This window comes from Cavia porcellus, unplaced genomic scaffold (assembly GCF_034190915.1).
Source record: "Cavia porcellus strain 051 isolate PalLab524CR breed Dunkin Hartley unplaced genomic scaffold, mCavPor4.1 scaffold_18, whole genome shotgun sequence".
In the NCBI taxonomy this organism is placed as follows: Eukaryota; Metazoa; Chordata; class Mammalia; order Rodentia; family Caviidae; genus Cavia; species Cavia porcellus.
Window position 1 is genome coordinate 52,233,446 of NW_026947501.1, and position 16,143 is coordinate 52,249,588.

Sequence of the window (16,143 nt, forward strand, 5' to 3'; positions counted from 1 at the left end):
AGGGACAGAAGAGAGACACGATCACAAAAGTCTAGGAAGCATGGGGTGCGGGGTGCTGGGCTCAGTCAGCACTTGGCTCCTTTCCTGGTGGGACTGGCAATTTTTATCATCCCTAATTGTTAGTTCATTGTGGTGCTTGGCATCCCAGCCAGCCACCCCTCACCTGTGAGGTCATCCTCCGATTGTCCTCACTAGAGAAAGCATTTGAAATTTATTTTTAAAATAACTTGAATATCTTGGAGTATATGCACCATGGAATATTATTCAGCCACCAAAAGGGATGGTATCATTATTTGCAGCAAAATAGATGGAGCTGGAGAAGGTACCCTAAGTGACAGAAGTCAGATGCAGAAAGACAGATGCTATGTGTCACCTAAAACATGTTGATCAGATGTATAATCTGACCAGTCGGAAGGGTGGGAGGGAGGGAGGGAGGTTAGATCGCAGGTACCCAGACACAGATGGGGTAGTACTTAGTGATCTACAGTGTGGTGCAGGGACTACTTCAGCTCCCCATGACCTAGCGGACGTCCTGTGAATGATTGCGGGGGAGGAACTTGAAGCCTCCCATCATGAAATGAGATACTGAGATGGAAACATTGGGAGATGCTATCTGCATGTGCATTGTACTTCACAAATATGTGTGACTGTTCTGCGTTAATAATTTTTTTTTAAAGTTAAGCTGATTGGAAATGTTAACCTACCCTGATGTGGCCATTATACTGTATACCCGTGTGTCAAAGCTTCACACTGTTCTCTCTCAACGGGTATATTTAAAGCAATGCTTCAGGTTTCTTTTTCTTTTCTTTTCTTTTTCCTTTGTTTTATTTTTTGTACCAAGAATTGAACTCACGACCTCACACTTGCCAGGCAGGCTCTAGGCCACTGAGCCATATCCCTAGCCCGCTTAATTTTTCTCAGAAAGGAAAATACGTTACAGGTTGTCATCTAGCCTTTCCCTCCTTGGGACTTTCTCTGATGCCTGTGTACATTTCAGAGATTGGGACTCGATTTCCTGGCGCCCCACGGCGCTCCTGGCTCATTTACTTAAATATCCTAAAGACACAGAGGCTGAATCATTTCTGAGCACATGGGCACTTTCAAGTGGTCAGAGGGTAGGAGAAGTGAGAGGACCGAAGCCCGGCTTCCCACTTCCCGTGCCCCGGCTGGCCCGTCTCACACTGCGCACAGACACACTTTCCCACTGACGATTTGTTTTGCAAATCTGTGTAGGAAAGAAAAAATCCAAGTTCAAAACGTTCAAGAAGTTATTTGGGAAGAAGAAGAGGAAGGAATCGCCTTCATCCACGGGACACAGTGCCTGGAAACAGAATCCGGCCAAGAGCGAGGTCATTCCCATCGAGTCCGGGCCGGTGGGCTACGACTCCGAGGATGAGCTTGAGTAAGTGGCTTTTGCATCCATCCGGCTTGTGCGCTTAGGCCAGACCAGCCTGGGAAGACCCCAGACCCTATTCCACGTCCGGGTAACTGCATCCCGGCACCTCCTTCCCTACCAGTCACTCCATGACCAGCCCTGCCCTACACAGACTTTTCCTGCCCTTTCACACACCAGGATGGAGACAGTCGGGGAGAGGGAACCGCGCTAGGCTGTTGCTGTGTGCCAAGAGCTCTGTGTATTAAAATCCAAGCTGGGCATGGTGGTGCATGCCTGTCACAGAACACTCTGGGAGGCCGAGGCAGGAGGGTCCAACCTACACAACATAGCAAGTTCCTGAGACCTTGGCTTAGAATAATTTTGTAAAAAAGACTGGGGAGGTAGCCCCGGGTAATGTTTAGTTTCCAGTACAGAAAAATGGAGTCTACTGTGAATGCGGGAAGAGACACTGTGTGGATCAGCGTGTGAATAAGCAAAGTAAGCCGTAGAGAAGCCGTGAGCCTGCCGGCCCTCCTACAGCTGAGAGTGGCAGGTTAGGGTGTAGGCTCTGGTTTAAATTAACTGCAAACTGTCTGGAGGATCTGGAAATCTATCCTAGGAAAACACGTTTCTCTAAGTCTGTTAAGAACACTTTCACCAAACAGAGGTGGAACAGAGAGAAAAAGCTTCCTGTGGTTCAGTCTGAGAAAAATTACCCCAAGGTCATTGCAAGAACAGACCCAACGGGCATGCAGACTAGGGGAGGCCCTATGCAGAGAGCCTTATTTTTGCAACTTGTGTATATCATCGAAATACAGCTCTCAGGCTGTAGGATGGTCACAGTTATTGTGTGGCCAAAGGGAGGAGAGTCGAGTTTAATGCTTTACACGCTTCTATGTTTTCTTTAACACTGGCCCTTGAGTTGGAGGGTAGAACGCTTGAGAGAGCCTGGGCGCCCCTGGGGTGCAGAACAGCACCCCTCCCGCATCCCTGTCATCCGCCTCCCCGCCTATTTTTACGCTGACCACTTGGTGGCACCAGATGACTGGACAGGAACAATTGCATGTTGATTCATTTATTTTTTTCTGCTGCCAGCAGGAAGCAGGGGGACTCTGCCTGCTCCTGGAGAGGCCGGGAGGGGAAGGCTTCACGGGTTGCTTAGGCAATGAGCTGCAACCCTTGGAAGCCAGACTTGGTCTTGACCGCAGGACTCATTCACTCTGTGTCCCGGCCAGGGACCCCATCCCCGGTGCCCCACCTCCTCAGAGTACACAGTCCTGTTGCTGAGGAGAGGCCTAGAGTGCCCCCCCCTCCCAGCCTGAGGAGAAACAGCTGACCCACTCGGCCTCTCCTCCCCCTCCTCACAGGAGCCCGGGAAAGCAGGGCAGATGGGTGTTTGTTTGTTTGTCTTTTGTCTTTTTGAGACAGGGTCTCACTATGTACTTTAGGCTGGCCTTGAGCTCACTTTGTAGCCTAGGCTCTTCTAGCTCAAACTTGCATTGATCCTCCTGCCTCAGCCTCCCAAGTGCTGGGATTACAGGCGTGAGCCACCATGTCTGGCTAAAGCAGCTGGTCTTCAGTGACCGGAAACGGTTTCCCAGGACCGATGCTCCTGGGAAAGGAAGCTCAGGTGGCAGGGATGATAAGGCCCAGAAAATAATAGTGACCTTTTTAAGAGCAGCGATGAGGAGGAGACCAGCTCTCAACACCATTCTTGAGCATCTAGGAAAGTTCTGGAAGCAGCTTCTCACTCCATGGCCGGGGGCAGAACAGTTCCATGTGGAAAGATGGATTAGTGCTGGCAGATCGGGGGTCCCTATCCCTGTGTGGTGACACGTCTGTTGCCCCCTCGCTGCCCCTCCCACTCCTCCTCCCTCCTCCTGCCTTCCTTGTTCCCTCCCCCTCTCTGCTTCTCTTTCTTCTCTTTTTCTTCCGTGGTTTTTTGAGACAAATCCTCACTGTGTAGCTGAGGCTGACCTTGAACTCACAGCAGCCCTTCCGCCTCGGTCTGCGGAGCGCTGGGATGACAGGCATGCACCACCATGCCCAGTTTAAGAGCTGATCTAGACAAAGACCCTGGATAACCCTCAGCATATCTTCATTTGCTTTTGTTATTATGTTTTCCCCATCCCGGAATCCAACCCATGGCCTTGGCCATGTGGGCAAGTGCTGTTCCCTCCCCAGCCCAGGCCCAGCCCCTGATGCTGCTGCTTAAGTCTCTCCATCTCCAGCAGCTCCTCCCACCACCACCCCCTTTTGTTTTCCTGTCATCGCTGTGGAAGAGGATCAGATCGGGCCCTTTGCCCTGCAGAATGCCCGCCTTCTGATCTCTCTTCCTTGAAGCAGCCTCACTGGTACTGATACTCTCTTATCTGCAAGTACACTCACACGCACCCAGAGGCTTGACTGGATCCAGGTTCGAGGTGGTGCCGCCTACGTCCTGTTCCAGGGTGTCACCAGGCGCGTACCTGCTGGACCCATCTCACTTGTGGTGATGCTCTGACCCTCCCCTGGGTGCACCTTGAATCTCCTTCACGTAACGCTCTCCATGCCTGCTCATTACCCACTTCTTTTGTTGTGAAAGAGTGACTTTTCTGTTTCCATTGCTCCCTTCACTTTTGCTAGCTGGGTTTCTTCTGTGAAGATCTTTCCTTCCTGGCTCCCTGGCTGCCCGGAAATCCAGTCTGCACAGGAAAGGCAGGATAGTGCTGGCCTCTCCTTCTATCGCTCTGTCCTCAGAGGACGGACCTGGTTCCTGAGCACCTCCCATCCATGACCAATGACTTTTGGATTTTCTCTCCTTTCTCTTGAGTATCACTGTACGCACACTGGCTTTTTTACCTCTGACTTGCTTTCATCTGTAACCATTTGCCGCTCCCCAAACCCCAGTACTGAAGGATTTGAAACAGGGTCGTCCTGAATTGCCCAGGCAGGACTCGGACTCATGGTCTTCATGCCTCGGCCTTTCTAGGTATTGACAGGAGTGAGCCTGGGTGTCTGGCTTTTATTCATTTGTAAACTCAAATTACCTATCCCATCCTACCTTGCGCTATCAAGACTCACTTCCAGAGCCACCTGGATTCTTGTGGGGGAAGCATGTCCTGCTTTGAAAGCTCCCCTGCTTTCACCAGCTCCCCTGGGGCCACGAGAAGTCCCAGTTTGTGTGGTACTTTCCTGGCCCGGTCTAGAAGCAGCGCATGTGTCTCCCCATCTTTTCTTAGGTTGGGGTTTGTTCTTTACATGAACTGGTTTTGCCGGCTTGTCCACCAGCCAGAAGTTAGGATTGCTAAATTGCTATCACTGCTTCTAGACTTTTCTGTGGATGTAGCTTGGAAATATGTTTTCAAGAGAATAATGTCATTACTTCACCTGTATGTCCACCCTGAGCTTAATAAGGTCACATTTTTACTTCTTTGACTTTTTCGGTTCTCTTTTCTCTTCTCCTGGAAACCCTAGATTTAAAGATGGTATCTAAATCACCTGCTTTCTTCACCCTATGGTGTAGCGATTTCATTGCCCCCTTTGGCATACAGAGACCCCACAGGAGAAACATGGTCATGTGTTATGTTTTATATCAGGAGTACTACGATTGAAACCACAGGGTGAAATTTGATGTCTGTTTCTGTTGTTCTGAGAATTTATCCTCTCCTGGATGTGGAATGGAAAGTCATTTGGGTGTCAAGTTAAAGTCACTGGAAATAGTTCCTTTTTCCACATAGTTGTGTTAATAACCTGATAGAAAATTGCGCTTTGCTGTTTCTGGTTTCCAGTTTTAAAATTTGTTTTATTTCCTTTGTTGCTTGGTCTTGTCTTTCATTTATGTAAAGTGTTTACATAGCTCCAAAGACAAAATCCTAAATGCAAGTCCCTTGTGCCGTTTCCCCTCTCATTCTTTCCTTCTCTCCAAAAGAGAATGATCCTCACTTATTTGCTACTTGTCTTTCTGTTTCTGTGTTTTAAGATATAAGCGAACACATAGACAGATGTAGTGGTGTATTCTGCCAAGCCTGCACCTATCCCTGGCCTGCATGGTCAGCTGCTGAGTTTTCCGTCAGGTGACCTCCCTGGTTTATTCCAGCAGGCACCTGTCGAGGGACCCATGGGTCATTTCCCACTTCCGTGGTGCTCACAGCCTGTGTACTTTTGCCTGTGTCTTTTTGGAAATCTCCTCTTGCTGTCCCGACTCGAGGTATCTGAGTCATGGTCCTGGCTGCCCTGGGCTGTGGCCACAGGCTGTCCGCTGTAGGGGACATGCAGGTGTGTGGTGACCTCTGATAAGAGCTGCCCGGTTTTCATCCTGGGCTGACTCCTTCCTCAAAACGGAGGACAGCGTCTTGGGAACCATGGGTTCCCTCTTGCAGGCTGGAAAGTGTTAGGAAAAACAATACCGCCTTGCATCAGCAGTGGGGCAGAGCCACTCCTCAGAGTCCCTGATGCCCCATAGAGGTCAGGATGCCTGGGAGGACAGGGTGGGGTTGGTGGGCACAAGATGCCCAGGATGAAGAGGGGGCTTTCCTTCCTTCACTGCCGTCTCAGTCATCTCCTTCCACCTATTGTTCAGGCTGCTAGGAAAATCTGACAGTGAATTCCCACATCCTCTGAGGGCATTGTATGCATGTCCTGTGGCTTCAGTCCCAAATCAGACCCTTGAGCTGGGAAGAGGCTGGGGTAGTGATGACCAAACTACCGAGGGTGGTGCTGCAGAGCGTAGGGATGGAAGTTGGGTCAGAGGGATCACAGATTGTGCTGGGTCACCAAAAGAGGGTGCGGTCTTGCAGCCACTGACGGTTTGGACCACCTTAGAAGGACACTCCATCCGGCAGGCCTCGGGCTGCAGTGGAGATGCGGCCTCCAGTTCACCAGGGGGCTGTGTTCACCCACAAGCCTTGCCCCTCTCCTAGGGCACCCAGGCCAGGTGTCTGCGGAACACAGCCAGTGCCAGCCCTCTATCTCTTATCTTGGACCTCACACCTCTTCCGAGTTTGGTTTTTCCGCTAATGAAAAGAATCCACACAAGCTTAGTTCCCTTGGGAAGATTCCCGTCCCTGCAGTGCTTCTCACAGTAGCCAGTGGCGTTTGACAGAGGGATAAACTGAGTCAGAGGGGTCAGAAGCTGGTTGTGTGACTTGCTGCTAACCCACTTCTGTTTTCACCCTGAGTACCCCGACTCAGTGACAGATGGAGGTGGCCAGAGTCTCACAATAGCTCTTTGATCCCAGGGAGTCCAGGGGCACGTTGGGCAACCGGGCCCTGTCGCATGACAGCATTTTCATTCCTGAGGCGGGACAGGACCCTGCTCGGCCCGTGCGGGTGTTTTCCCAAGAAAATGTGTGCGACCGGATTAAAGCCTTGCAGGTAAGTGTTTCCTGGACAGTGTCACGTGGTGTGTGTGTCATTCTCCATCCAATAGTTTGTGATTTCTGCCTGTCTCTTGGACACATTGAAAGTAGATTTGAAGGCATAGCACAGCTCTCCCAAGATGCCACCAACACTACACCTGGAGCCTGTCTCGCACTGAGTGACAGTTTAGGTGGATGCAGAGCGGTGACACCAAGCCAGCTGGTGGTGGCTGCGCTTCTGTTTCCGCTTTCCACCACCCATGAGGGGGCTGGAGATGTTTCCTGATGCCATCGGTGGGAACCCTCAGAGCAGATGTTCTTTGTGTCAATCTAGTTAAAAATACAGTGTCATGTGAAGATGGGGCCACCACCTCCAGGAGGGCTGCCCATCAAGCGGGCCGAGGACACCGGCATGAGCTCCGAGGATGACGGGCTACCCCGGAGCCCCCCCGAGATATCTCTGCTGCACGACGTGGGTGCGGGCCCAACCATAAAGGCAAGTGTGGCGTGTGCCACTGAATGGTCCCGTCCTCGCCTGCCACCGCCGGCAGCCGGGGGTTGGGGGTCCTCTACAATGTCCCGTGGGTAAGAAAGGGTGTGCAAGGCTTGGTGGCCCAGGTCACCGGAGCCTCCAGCTGGCCCCTGAGCTATGTTTGTTCTCATTCTTGGAGCAGAAATTCGAGTCAGAATTAGAGATACGGGTTGGGTGACATTTTTGTGGTGATGGTAGGACTGACACAGAACAGATGACCCGACCTGGAATCCCATTTAAAAAGAGAACGATGCCTTTGTGTCTGCCCTGGCTGGGGGAAGAAGGGACAGTAAATATGTGCTGCTTCACCTAAACCCCATGGCCAAGCCGCTGCCGGGAAAACCTGTGGGTTTAGGTAGGGTGCCAGGCGTGGATCTGGTACACAGGGCAGCAAGAAGAGTTGGTCAGGCAGGAAGAGGGGTTTATGACCTCAGTGGGGTGGAGGAGCTGACCCCAAATACCTTCCTCCTCATACAATCAGGAGAGGGAACCCAAGGAGCTAGGTCTCCATCCTGCTCCATCAACACCATAGTTCCTGACGTTGCCACTTTTTATTCTTATTTTATGTAATTTTATTTTATTTTATGTAATTTTTTTGCTGCCATTCTTTTTAAAATGTTATTTTATTACGCTAGGAACACTCAACACCCATGCAATGTCCTTGCACATAAATGACAGAGCAGATGGTCCTTCTCCCCACGTAGAGAAGTCCTGCTGTAGTGTGGATCTGATTGGAATTACTTAAGCTTTCTTAACACTGGAAAGCAAATAAAGCCCGGAGCCCTCGTTTTATAGCCCCAGCCCTGCACTGTGAAGCCACAGACACTTTCCACTCTGGCTGGCAGAGGGGTTGCTCACAGTGACCTTGTGAGGTGGCAGCTTCTGTGTCCCAGGGAACGGTATTCAGGAACTTGGGTGCCTTGAAGCACTCCTAATTTTTGAAAGTAGGTGTGAGCTCCCAGGATGGTGGTATGGGCTGGGTCTAGACCCCATTGGACAGACCCCACACCCCATAATACCCTGAAACACCCCCATGCAGCCTCATTCTCTCTCAGGAGTACACACAACCTGGTGTGTTTGGGGCACACAGCGGGGAGAGACCTGTCTGAGGTGCCCCCCTTCTTAGCAGCCACTGACTCTCCCTCTCCCATCGGCCCGTGGCCTGGCCTTTTCTCTGCCTGTAGTACTCTGCCTGCTGTCAGAGCAAGCTGTAAAGAGGAACAGCAGTTTTTAACTCCTTCATTTACAAGCAAGCTCCACTCCTAAGCCTCTCAGTGGCATGATGTCCAAACTCCATCAGTGGCCTAGGGGTGGGCCTATATTATGTATTAAGTTCTGAAGTTTTGTCGTTATTGAGTAATTTTTACAATCCACTAGCTTCATAGGACACCAAAATCTGAGCCTTTAAAATCTGAAAACATATATTATATATGTAATCTTTGCCATCATGGTTCTGAACGCTTTGTGTTATGTGTCCAGAGATTCTTTTCTGCACAAGTTGGCCAATGGACAGGAAAATACAAAACAAGGCAGCCTTTTACAGCGTGCTTATATAACACATGATATTTAATATTTAATACAATGGCGCCTCGAGTCCCAAGAGGATAAGACTGTGGGCTGTGTGATTTTATCTTGTGTGACACCTTCCCTGGGCCCACATGCCTGACAAAGAAACTTAAGATCATTGTGGGGGAAAAATGTCTTAAGTAACAAGTATTTGACGACATAGCCAAGGTAATATTTCCTGACAGAGTAAGTTTTTCAGGAAATATTTTAAAAATTTGTTGCCATGCAAATTAACCAGTGATTGTGGCTAAGATTTTTTGCCTAACTGGTCTCAGACTAAGTTTCCAGCTCTGGGGTCTTAGCAGGTTTGTCACCTCTTAATTTGAGTCCTCAGTCAGTGTAGGGAGGATTAAACAAGGTCAGGTCAGCTGATACCAACCTTTGTTTCTGAGGACAATTTTGGAAAGTGGCTCCCACCCAAGGGCACCCTTAAAACTCCTGAACCCCAAGCTGTTTCTCCAGAGGCCTTTGGGCCACATTCTCTAACTATCAGAGTTTGCAGTTCCATGCTTCCAGAATTGTCCAGTGCAGACTTCAGGAAAGACTGGGTGACTGGGACAGTCGGCACAGAGGTGGACACCCTCCGGGTGCTGCCAGCCCTCCCATGGAATCACAGGCCAGAAAGGCCCCACCCTATGTGGTCACATTACTGATCAAAAACAAAACTCATGATTCTTCTCGGCTGTGACATTGGTCTTTTCTGGCCCTGAGAACTCTCAGAATGACCGCAGGGACAGAAGTGAGAAGTAAGAGTTCTGAGGCTGGAGAAGTTGAGTTCCCTGGGGAGAGATCAGCTGTGACATTGGCACAGGGTTTGCAAGGGACAGAGATTGAGGCCTTTAAGCCCCATGCCATGGTCTCCTGGCCAAAGAGCTGCAGTGAGCCTGAGCCCAGGAGACCCAGGCGGAGGAGGGGCAGGGGTACATGGTTTACGGTTTGGTAACCAAGGCACTTGAGGTTCGCACCTATGGACTCCACTTCTACAAAACACCTCATCTTGTCTCTTCTCATGAGTCTCAGCTGTGAGACAGAACGTTATCTCCTACAGACAGCTAACCCAGTGAGCCATGACTCAAGTCAGCGGCAGAATGTTATCTCACACTCAGTCTCTAACAGGGTAAAAAGCAACAATTCTGCTTGATTTTGAAATATACACATCCTGCTTATGACCCCCTGAGAAAGGAAAGGTGCCATTTGCTGAGTCTAAGACAGCTTCCTGAGTCATCAACTACGTTGTTGAAGCCAGGAGGTCTGCGGTTTCTTTTTCAAGTAGTTTTCTGCCTTTATTCCCGTAAGTATCTGGCTAAGAGAGAGCTAGAATAGATGTTATCTACTTCCAACCCATTCTCCATCATTTGGGCATCTTATAGAAAACGAGCTTTCTGTTTCCACCAGTCAGTAGCAGGGACCTTTAGGAGAACAGAGTTGTCCCTTTGCAGGAGTGGCCTCTGAATTGGAAACTGTTTTCTTCACCAAAAAAATGACATCAGTTTATGGTGCTGACCACCTGCCCTATTCAGGGCTGCAGGGTCACAGAGAAGCCAGAAAGGACGCACTCGTGGTCCTGGAGGTCACCGTCAGAGGGTGGCTCCACTGTCCAGTTTGCTGCCTGTTTTCTGAAGAGACTGTTTTCAGGGGACTTATGAGGTCACTGTGTGGTAAATAAAGTTATGTTAAATCAGAGTGAAAATGTGTCACTGGTACTGGGTGCCAATACTCAAACAGGAAGGGTTGGTGGCTTGGTTGGTTCATCTGAAGATCATAAGGTAGTCCCCAAAGCACCCAGACCACCCAGATTCTCCCTGTGCATATTGCCCCTCCTCTGGGCTGAGTGTGCCCAGTGCTTTGCACTCTATGTCTCTCTCTCTCTCTCTGACTCTGTCTCTCTTTATCTCTGTCTGTCTCTGTCTGTCTGCCTGTCTCTATCTCTCCCCACTTTGTAGGAGAACCCTTGGTCCCTGCTCTGTGGAGGAGCTCGCTAAGTTTGGTGGGCATGAGTCTTTGCATGTGGCTCCCGCCACCCCAGAACACATTTGCTCTCGCTGATCCTCAGTTCCTCCTGCCGAGCTGTTTACACCTCTGTAAACAACTCTGTAACTTGCATCTCTGTAACTTGCCACATGGCAACTTCAAGTCAGATCTCTCCAGGAAGATGCAGGGGCTTTTTAGCGTGAACAAACAGCTCCACCCTGATGGTATGCGGGTAGGACTCGGCATGTCCGGTGCCCACTCCCTGAAATCCCGCCCCTGGGCCCACCCCTCAGCCTCCAGAGACATTGCAGGTGCCTCTGCCCTAGCACATGGGACTGGTCTGTTGTGCTGGAGAAAGTAGCCACGAGAGGGAGGGGACAGCGTCCTCCTGCTAGAGCAGCCCCGTCACATGTTTTCTGCTGTGTTTCAGGTCCAGGGTGTGGCCCAGTACTCCTGCCCATTTAGCTTCCTTTTGGAAAAGAATTTCTTTTTCTTTTTATGCATGCCTAGTAATTTTACAAAATGCTGTTTTGCTGTGGCACTTCAGACACACATATGACCTCTTTGGTCATAGCCTAGAATGTTTCCTGTCCAGATCCAGAGTGGACACGTCCCTTCCCAGGTACAGCCCAGAGACCGTGCAGGACCTCAGGAAGGGCTGTGTGTGTGTGGAGCCATGAAGTTAACGCTTGCTGTTTGCTCCCTGCTCTGTGAAGGTCTGCCTCGTGTCCTCATCACGGCCTCAGTCCCCAGACCACACGAACAGTGCCACCGTCTCCTCCCGGACCTCAGATAGCAGCCTGGCACCTGTGGCTGACTTCAGCCAGCCCCCAGAGTCCTCCTCCTGCCTGGACAACTCTGCAGCCAAGCACAAGCTCCTAGTGAAGCCACGCAACCAGCGGTCCAGTAAGATGAGGCGGCTGTCCTCGGTAATCGGAGGGCTCGGTCCCTTCCCCCACGCTTTCCCCTTGGCTGCCCCCTTTTCAGCCTTGGGGGTTTAGTGCAGAGTTCCTGTCCCCAGAGAGGTGCACAGCAATCTCTTACTTCCTTCAGAGGAATTGACGCACGCAGGAGTGGCCTTCCTAAATGCATGTGTTCCCTGCTCCCTCCCAGCCCTTGACCCCGCCTCTACTTCCAGCCTCCAAAGCAGTGCTAGGCACAGGGCTGGCATGCAGTAGTTTGTTGAATGGCTGGCTGAGTGAAGCAGCAAAGGAATGAATGAGGGAAGCAGCTGAAACGCTAAAGTGACTCCTGTCTTGGATGAGAACCTACTTAGCAGCACGATGACCAGACTCGTTGGGGCATGCTGCTGGGAGAACTGGCACCTTGTGGTTCGAAAAGCTGATCACTTGGTTCATGGGCTACTTTGGCCTATGGTGCTAGGGGGTCAATGATCCACATAAATTGTCTTCTCCCCTGCCTGATGGGGCTCAGATGCCTCAGTCCTGGGGGCAAGGGGGGCAGGATGAGTGTCCAGCTGCTACAGGGAATGACCTTGCTGGGAGACATATTCACAGACGAGCGTCCCTTACCCTCTCCTCCCCTTGAGACATGAACGTAGGGTATTGGATAAGTTCCCAGGACAAGCTAGGTGCTTCAGCTGGGGACAGTGAGCTGGGCTTCTGGAGAGAGCAAATTTCCCTGCACTCGTGGGAGGCACTTTGCAAACTCAGCTGGCATAGCCAGAGGAAGGCGCAGGTGGGTCCGTGCACATCCCGTGCTCAATGGAGCCTTGACAAGGACCAGGGACCTCAGATCTGCCCATGCTCCCACAGGGAGGAGACCCAGGGACGGGGACAGCCTGTGCTTTGTGGGACCTCGGCAGTTTACGCTGCTGCCCAGAACCATGCTCTGTGTGCAGTTCCAGGCGCAGGAAGTACAAGCAGAGTGTCCACAAAGGGTCGTACCCTTGTCTCACCATACCAGCTGGCCCTCTGTGCAGCTTGGCAGTGCCAGAAGCGGGGAGCATTGCGCCTGTACCCCCAGGATACCGGGGTATAGGTCTCCCAGCTGCCAATTGCAATACGCTGGTCTCAGAGATTGACATCTCCTCTCTCCCAACTCCCACACCACCACTGGGGTCGTTGAATTGATTTGAGGACAGTGAGAAAAACACCACAAGACTGGAGAACATAAGAGTTTCAACTGAGCTGAGAGGTTTGGATTTTATTCTGTAAGGCGAAGTGAACTGTTGACGACCTTAGCAGTGATGTGAATGGTCTTTTAGGAGGACCAGCCTGACTTGAGACACTGACTCAGAGGGAGCAGAGTTACAAGAAAAGCCCCTAGCTGGTCAGCTGGGCCACCCGCTGGCCATTAGTTAGGTCCTCTTGACCCAGACCTTGACACCTCTGAGTTCCTACTTATCCAAGTGCAAAAAGGGAAGGAAGGTCGCTTCCTCACTGGAATGAAAGAGATCCAGCAAGAGAGTGTGGAGTGTGGAGCCTGGTGGATACTCGGCTGCCTCAGCCTCACTGTGATGAGCAGCGTCCGCTGATTTTGCGGCTGGCTCACAAGAGCTGTCAGTGACCTTTGTCTTGAGGACCCTCAATGTATGAGCCAAGCATCGAAACCACTAAGGGAGAGATGAAGAAGCACACCTGTGTGTGACGGTCCTCCGTGCCATCTTAGGGACACACTGCCACCAGCCAAGAGCCTTGAGGAAGTCCTCGATTCTCTAATACCTACTACAGTACTGATCTCTTATTTTTCTTTCTCCCAGAGGGCCCAGTCTGAATCCCTGAGCGACCTGACCTACACCCCCGAGGAAGAGGAATCCGATGAGAAACCAATGCTCGAAGTCAGCATGGAGGAGAATCCCAGCTCCGGGCAACAGGATTTGATGCTGGACAGAGACCCTGAGCCTGGGGCAGCTGTCACCTTGCTGCCACTCGGGGGACCCCGTGCCAGACGTGCCCGCCTGCAGCACAGCCCGGCACTCAGTGCCAGTGTGGAGGAGAGCAGTGTCCTCGGGGACATCCCCTCAAGTCGTCCGACCACCCCAGAGGTCACTGAGTCTGTGGCAGTCCCAGCGCCCTGCACGGAGCCCCCATCTCTACCAGAAGGCTCTCTGCACCCCATTCCTGACATTGAAATCCAGGAGGAGGAGGAGCTGGCCACTGCAAGCCCGTGTCCCCTTGAAGAGGACAGAGATGAGGAGATGGTTTGTGCTTCTGGTGATGTGGAAAGTGCATTGCCTACCAATGTCCCTGCAGTGGACATAGCACCTCTCGACACAACACCTCCTGAGGTTGTCACTGCCACTACCTTGGAGATACCCAGTGATGCAGACAGCCCAGACCAAAGCCTCCAGCAGGAGGCAGAACCCACATTAGCAGTGCCCAGCCCCAAGGCAGCCGGGACAGAGCCGGCCGCGGGCCCCACCCCGAGTCCTCCCGGGCCTAAGAGCTGTTTGAAGCACAGGGCTATGACAGTGGCTGAGGACCTCAGTGTGTCCCCAGCACCCATCACAGAGCCACCTCTGCAGGAGCCCAGTCCCCGTGCCCTGGGCACCGAGGCTGTACCTCCTGAGCATCCTGAGGCTGTGCCCCCAGAGCACCCCAAGGCTGAGCACACAGAGTCCCCTAAGAGTGGTCCTGAGAGGGGGACTCCAGGACGGAAAAATGAACGGGGTGCTGGTGGCAGTGGCGGGGAGCTGCGGGGTGGGAAGAAGTTTTCAGTGTCTTCGTGCAGGGCGCGGCCACGCCCAGGAGGCCCTCGCCCTCTGGGTCCCACTGGCCCGGCTGTCCCCACTGTCTCTGCAATCCGATTGCCCCTGGCACGCAGTGGCCTGGCCTGGAGGAGCGAGGCGGCCCTTGATGATCTCCGTGTGCTCCCCGACCCTCAGACCAGGAAATTGGACCCTCAGAAACCAGCAGAGCCTGAGTCTCAGGACTCGGGGGACCTCGAGGCCACCACATCAGGCACAACAGAGCCTTGCCTGGCTGCTGCGGAGCCACCCCCATGTGAGGACAGAAACCCCTTCCCTGTCAAGCTGCGGTCCACCTCCCTGTCTCTCAAGTACAGAGAGGGACCCTCCCAGGAAGCCAAGGGCCTCAAGAGGTACAGTGCCGAGGTCAGGTTAGAAAGAGGAGGGCTGGCTCTGCTCCCCAAAGATGAGCAGGATCACACTGGAACTGCCCCTGTGCTCCGAGGTGCCAGGTCCCCCAGCAGCCAGGGGAAAGGGAAGGCGCGATCCCCTGAACAGCCCAGCTCCAAGCCACCCCTACCCAGGAAGCCACTACTACAGAGCCTCACCCTGGCCTACCTGCCTGACACCAGCCCTGGAGAGCCTGAGAAAGTGACCCTGCCTGCAGACCCCAGGAAGGACAGCAGAGTGGAGAAGAAGCCGGGGCGCAGAGGAGCTGGTAAGAGCCTCCTTGGAGGCACTGGCATTGGGTGGGGCAAAGGGAATTTGTTCCTGGAGGTCCTCAGAGAACATAAACACTCTTGAAGCAAAGGGAATGAAAGAAGGACTCAGTGTTCCAAGGGTTAGGGGCCCGAGGGTACGGCCTAGGGCTTTGAGCCCTTGCCCTGCATGACTGAGACTCCGGGTTCAGTTCCCAGCATTGCAAAAACATACACCAGCACCAACTAAGAATTAGAAACAGAGGCACCTGCTGTAACCCCAGCACTGCGAGAGGCTGAGACAGGAGGTTCTTAGGTTTGAACGCAGCCTGGACAATTGTGACTGTGTGAAAGGAGGGAGGGGCTGGAGCTGTGGCTTGGTGCAAAGGCTCTGGGTTCGGTTCCCAGTACTGAGGGAAAAAAACAAAGAAAAAATAAATGAACAACAACAGTAATTGTGTGTAAGTGCTGAGAAGGCAGGTGTGTACACGTAATGGGAGAAATGACAGCGCGCTCCCCAAGATGCACAGGGCTGCTCCGCTAACCCTGGCGTGTGTGTGCTCATCTTGGTTCCCCTAGCCCGAAGCTGCTTCCTGTCCAGAAATGAAACATCTCACTTCTCTATCAGACAGAGTCCTCTGACCTTCCCCCCCAAGGATGTTCCTTCCTTGTCCTCTCAAGGCTCAGATGGCCCGGCCTCACAAAGAAAGCATCTGTGATTGACTGGAGTCACAAGGCTTTATACAAAGGAGCCTTTTAAGATTGAAGGTCTGTGTTTATTTGCTGTCCCAAAAAAGGAGATCAGGTTGAGACTGGAGCGGCTTGGAGGAATATTTCCAAATGGCTGTCCTTTAAGGTGAGCCAGGACAGACTAGGGACCAGGAAGGCCACACCTGCTAGCGCTTGGTCACCTTAGAAACTCAAAGCACTTACCACCTTCCTCACTGGGAGGCTTTCTCCTCCTCTGACGTTTGTCACCTCCAGTGTTTCGGAATGGAGATCTGTGGTCAAAG

At 52.1% G+C, this 16,143-nt stretch overlaps 1 protein-coding gene across 5 annotated transcripts in view; it reads left to right on the forward strand.

Annotated features, from left to right (window-relative positions):
- Window positions 1–16,143, forward strand: part of Cracdl (CRACD like) — a 122,299-nt gene that overhangs the window by 88,394 nt on the left and 17,762 nt on the right. For all 5 annotated transcript variants that reach the window (XM_063229897.1, XM_003471693.4, XM_063229896.1 and 2 more), the window contains 5 exons: window positions 1,234–1,402; window positions 6,595–6,730; window positions 7,049–7,210; window positions 11,500–11,712; window positions 13,506–15,150. In XM_063229897.1, coding sequence (XP_063085967.1) covers window positions 1,234–1,402; window positions 6,595–6,730; window positions 7,049–7,210; window positions 11,500–11,712; window positions 13,506–15,150 — 2,325 coding nt within the window. The remainder of the gene's footprint in view (window positions 1–1,233; window positions 1,403–6,594; window positions 6,731–7,048; window positions 7,211–11,499; window positions 11,713–13,505; window positions 15,151–16,143) is intronic.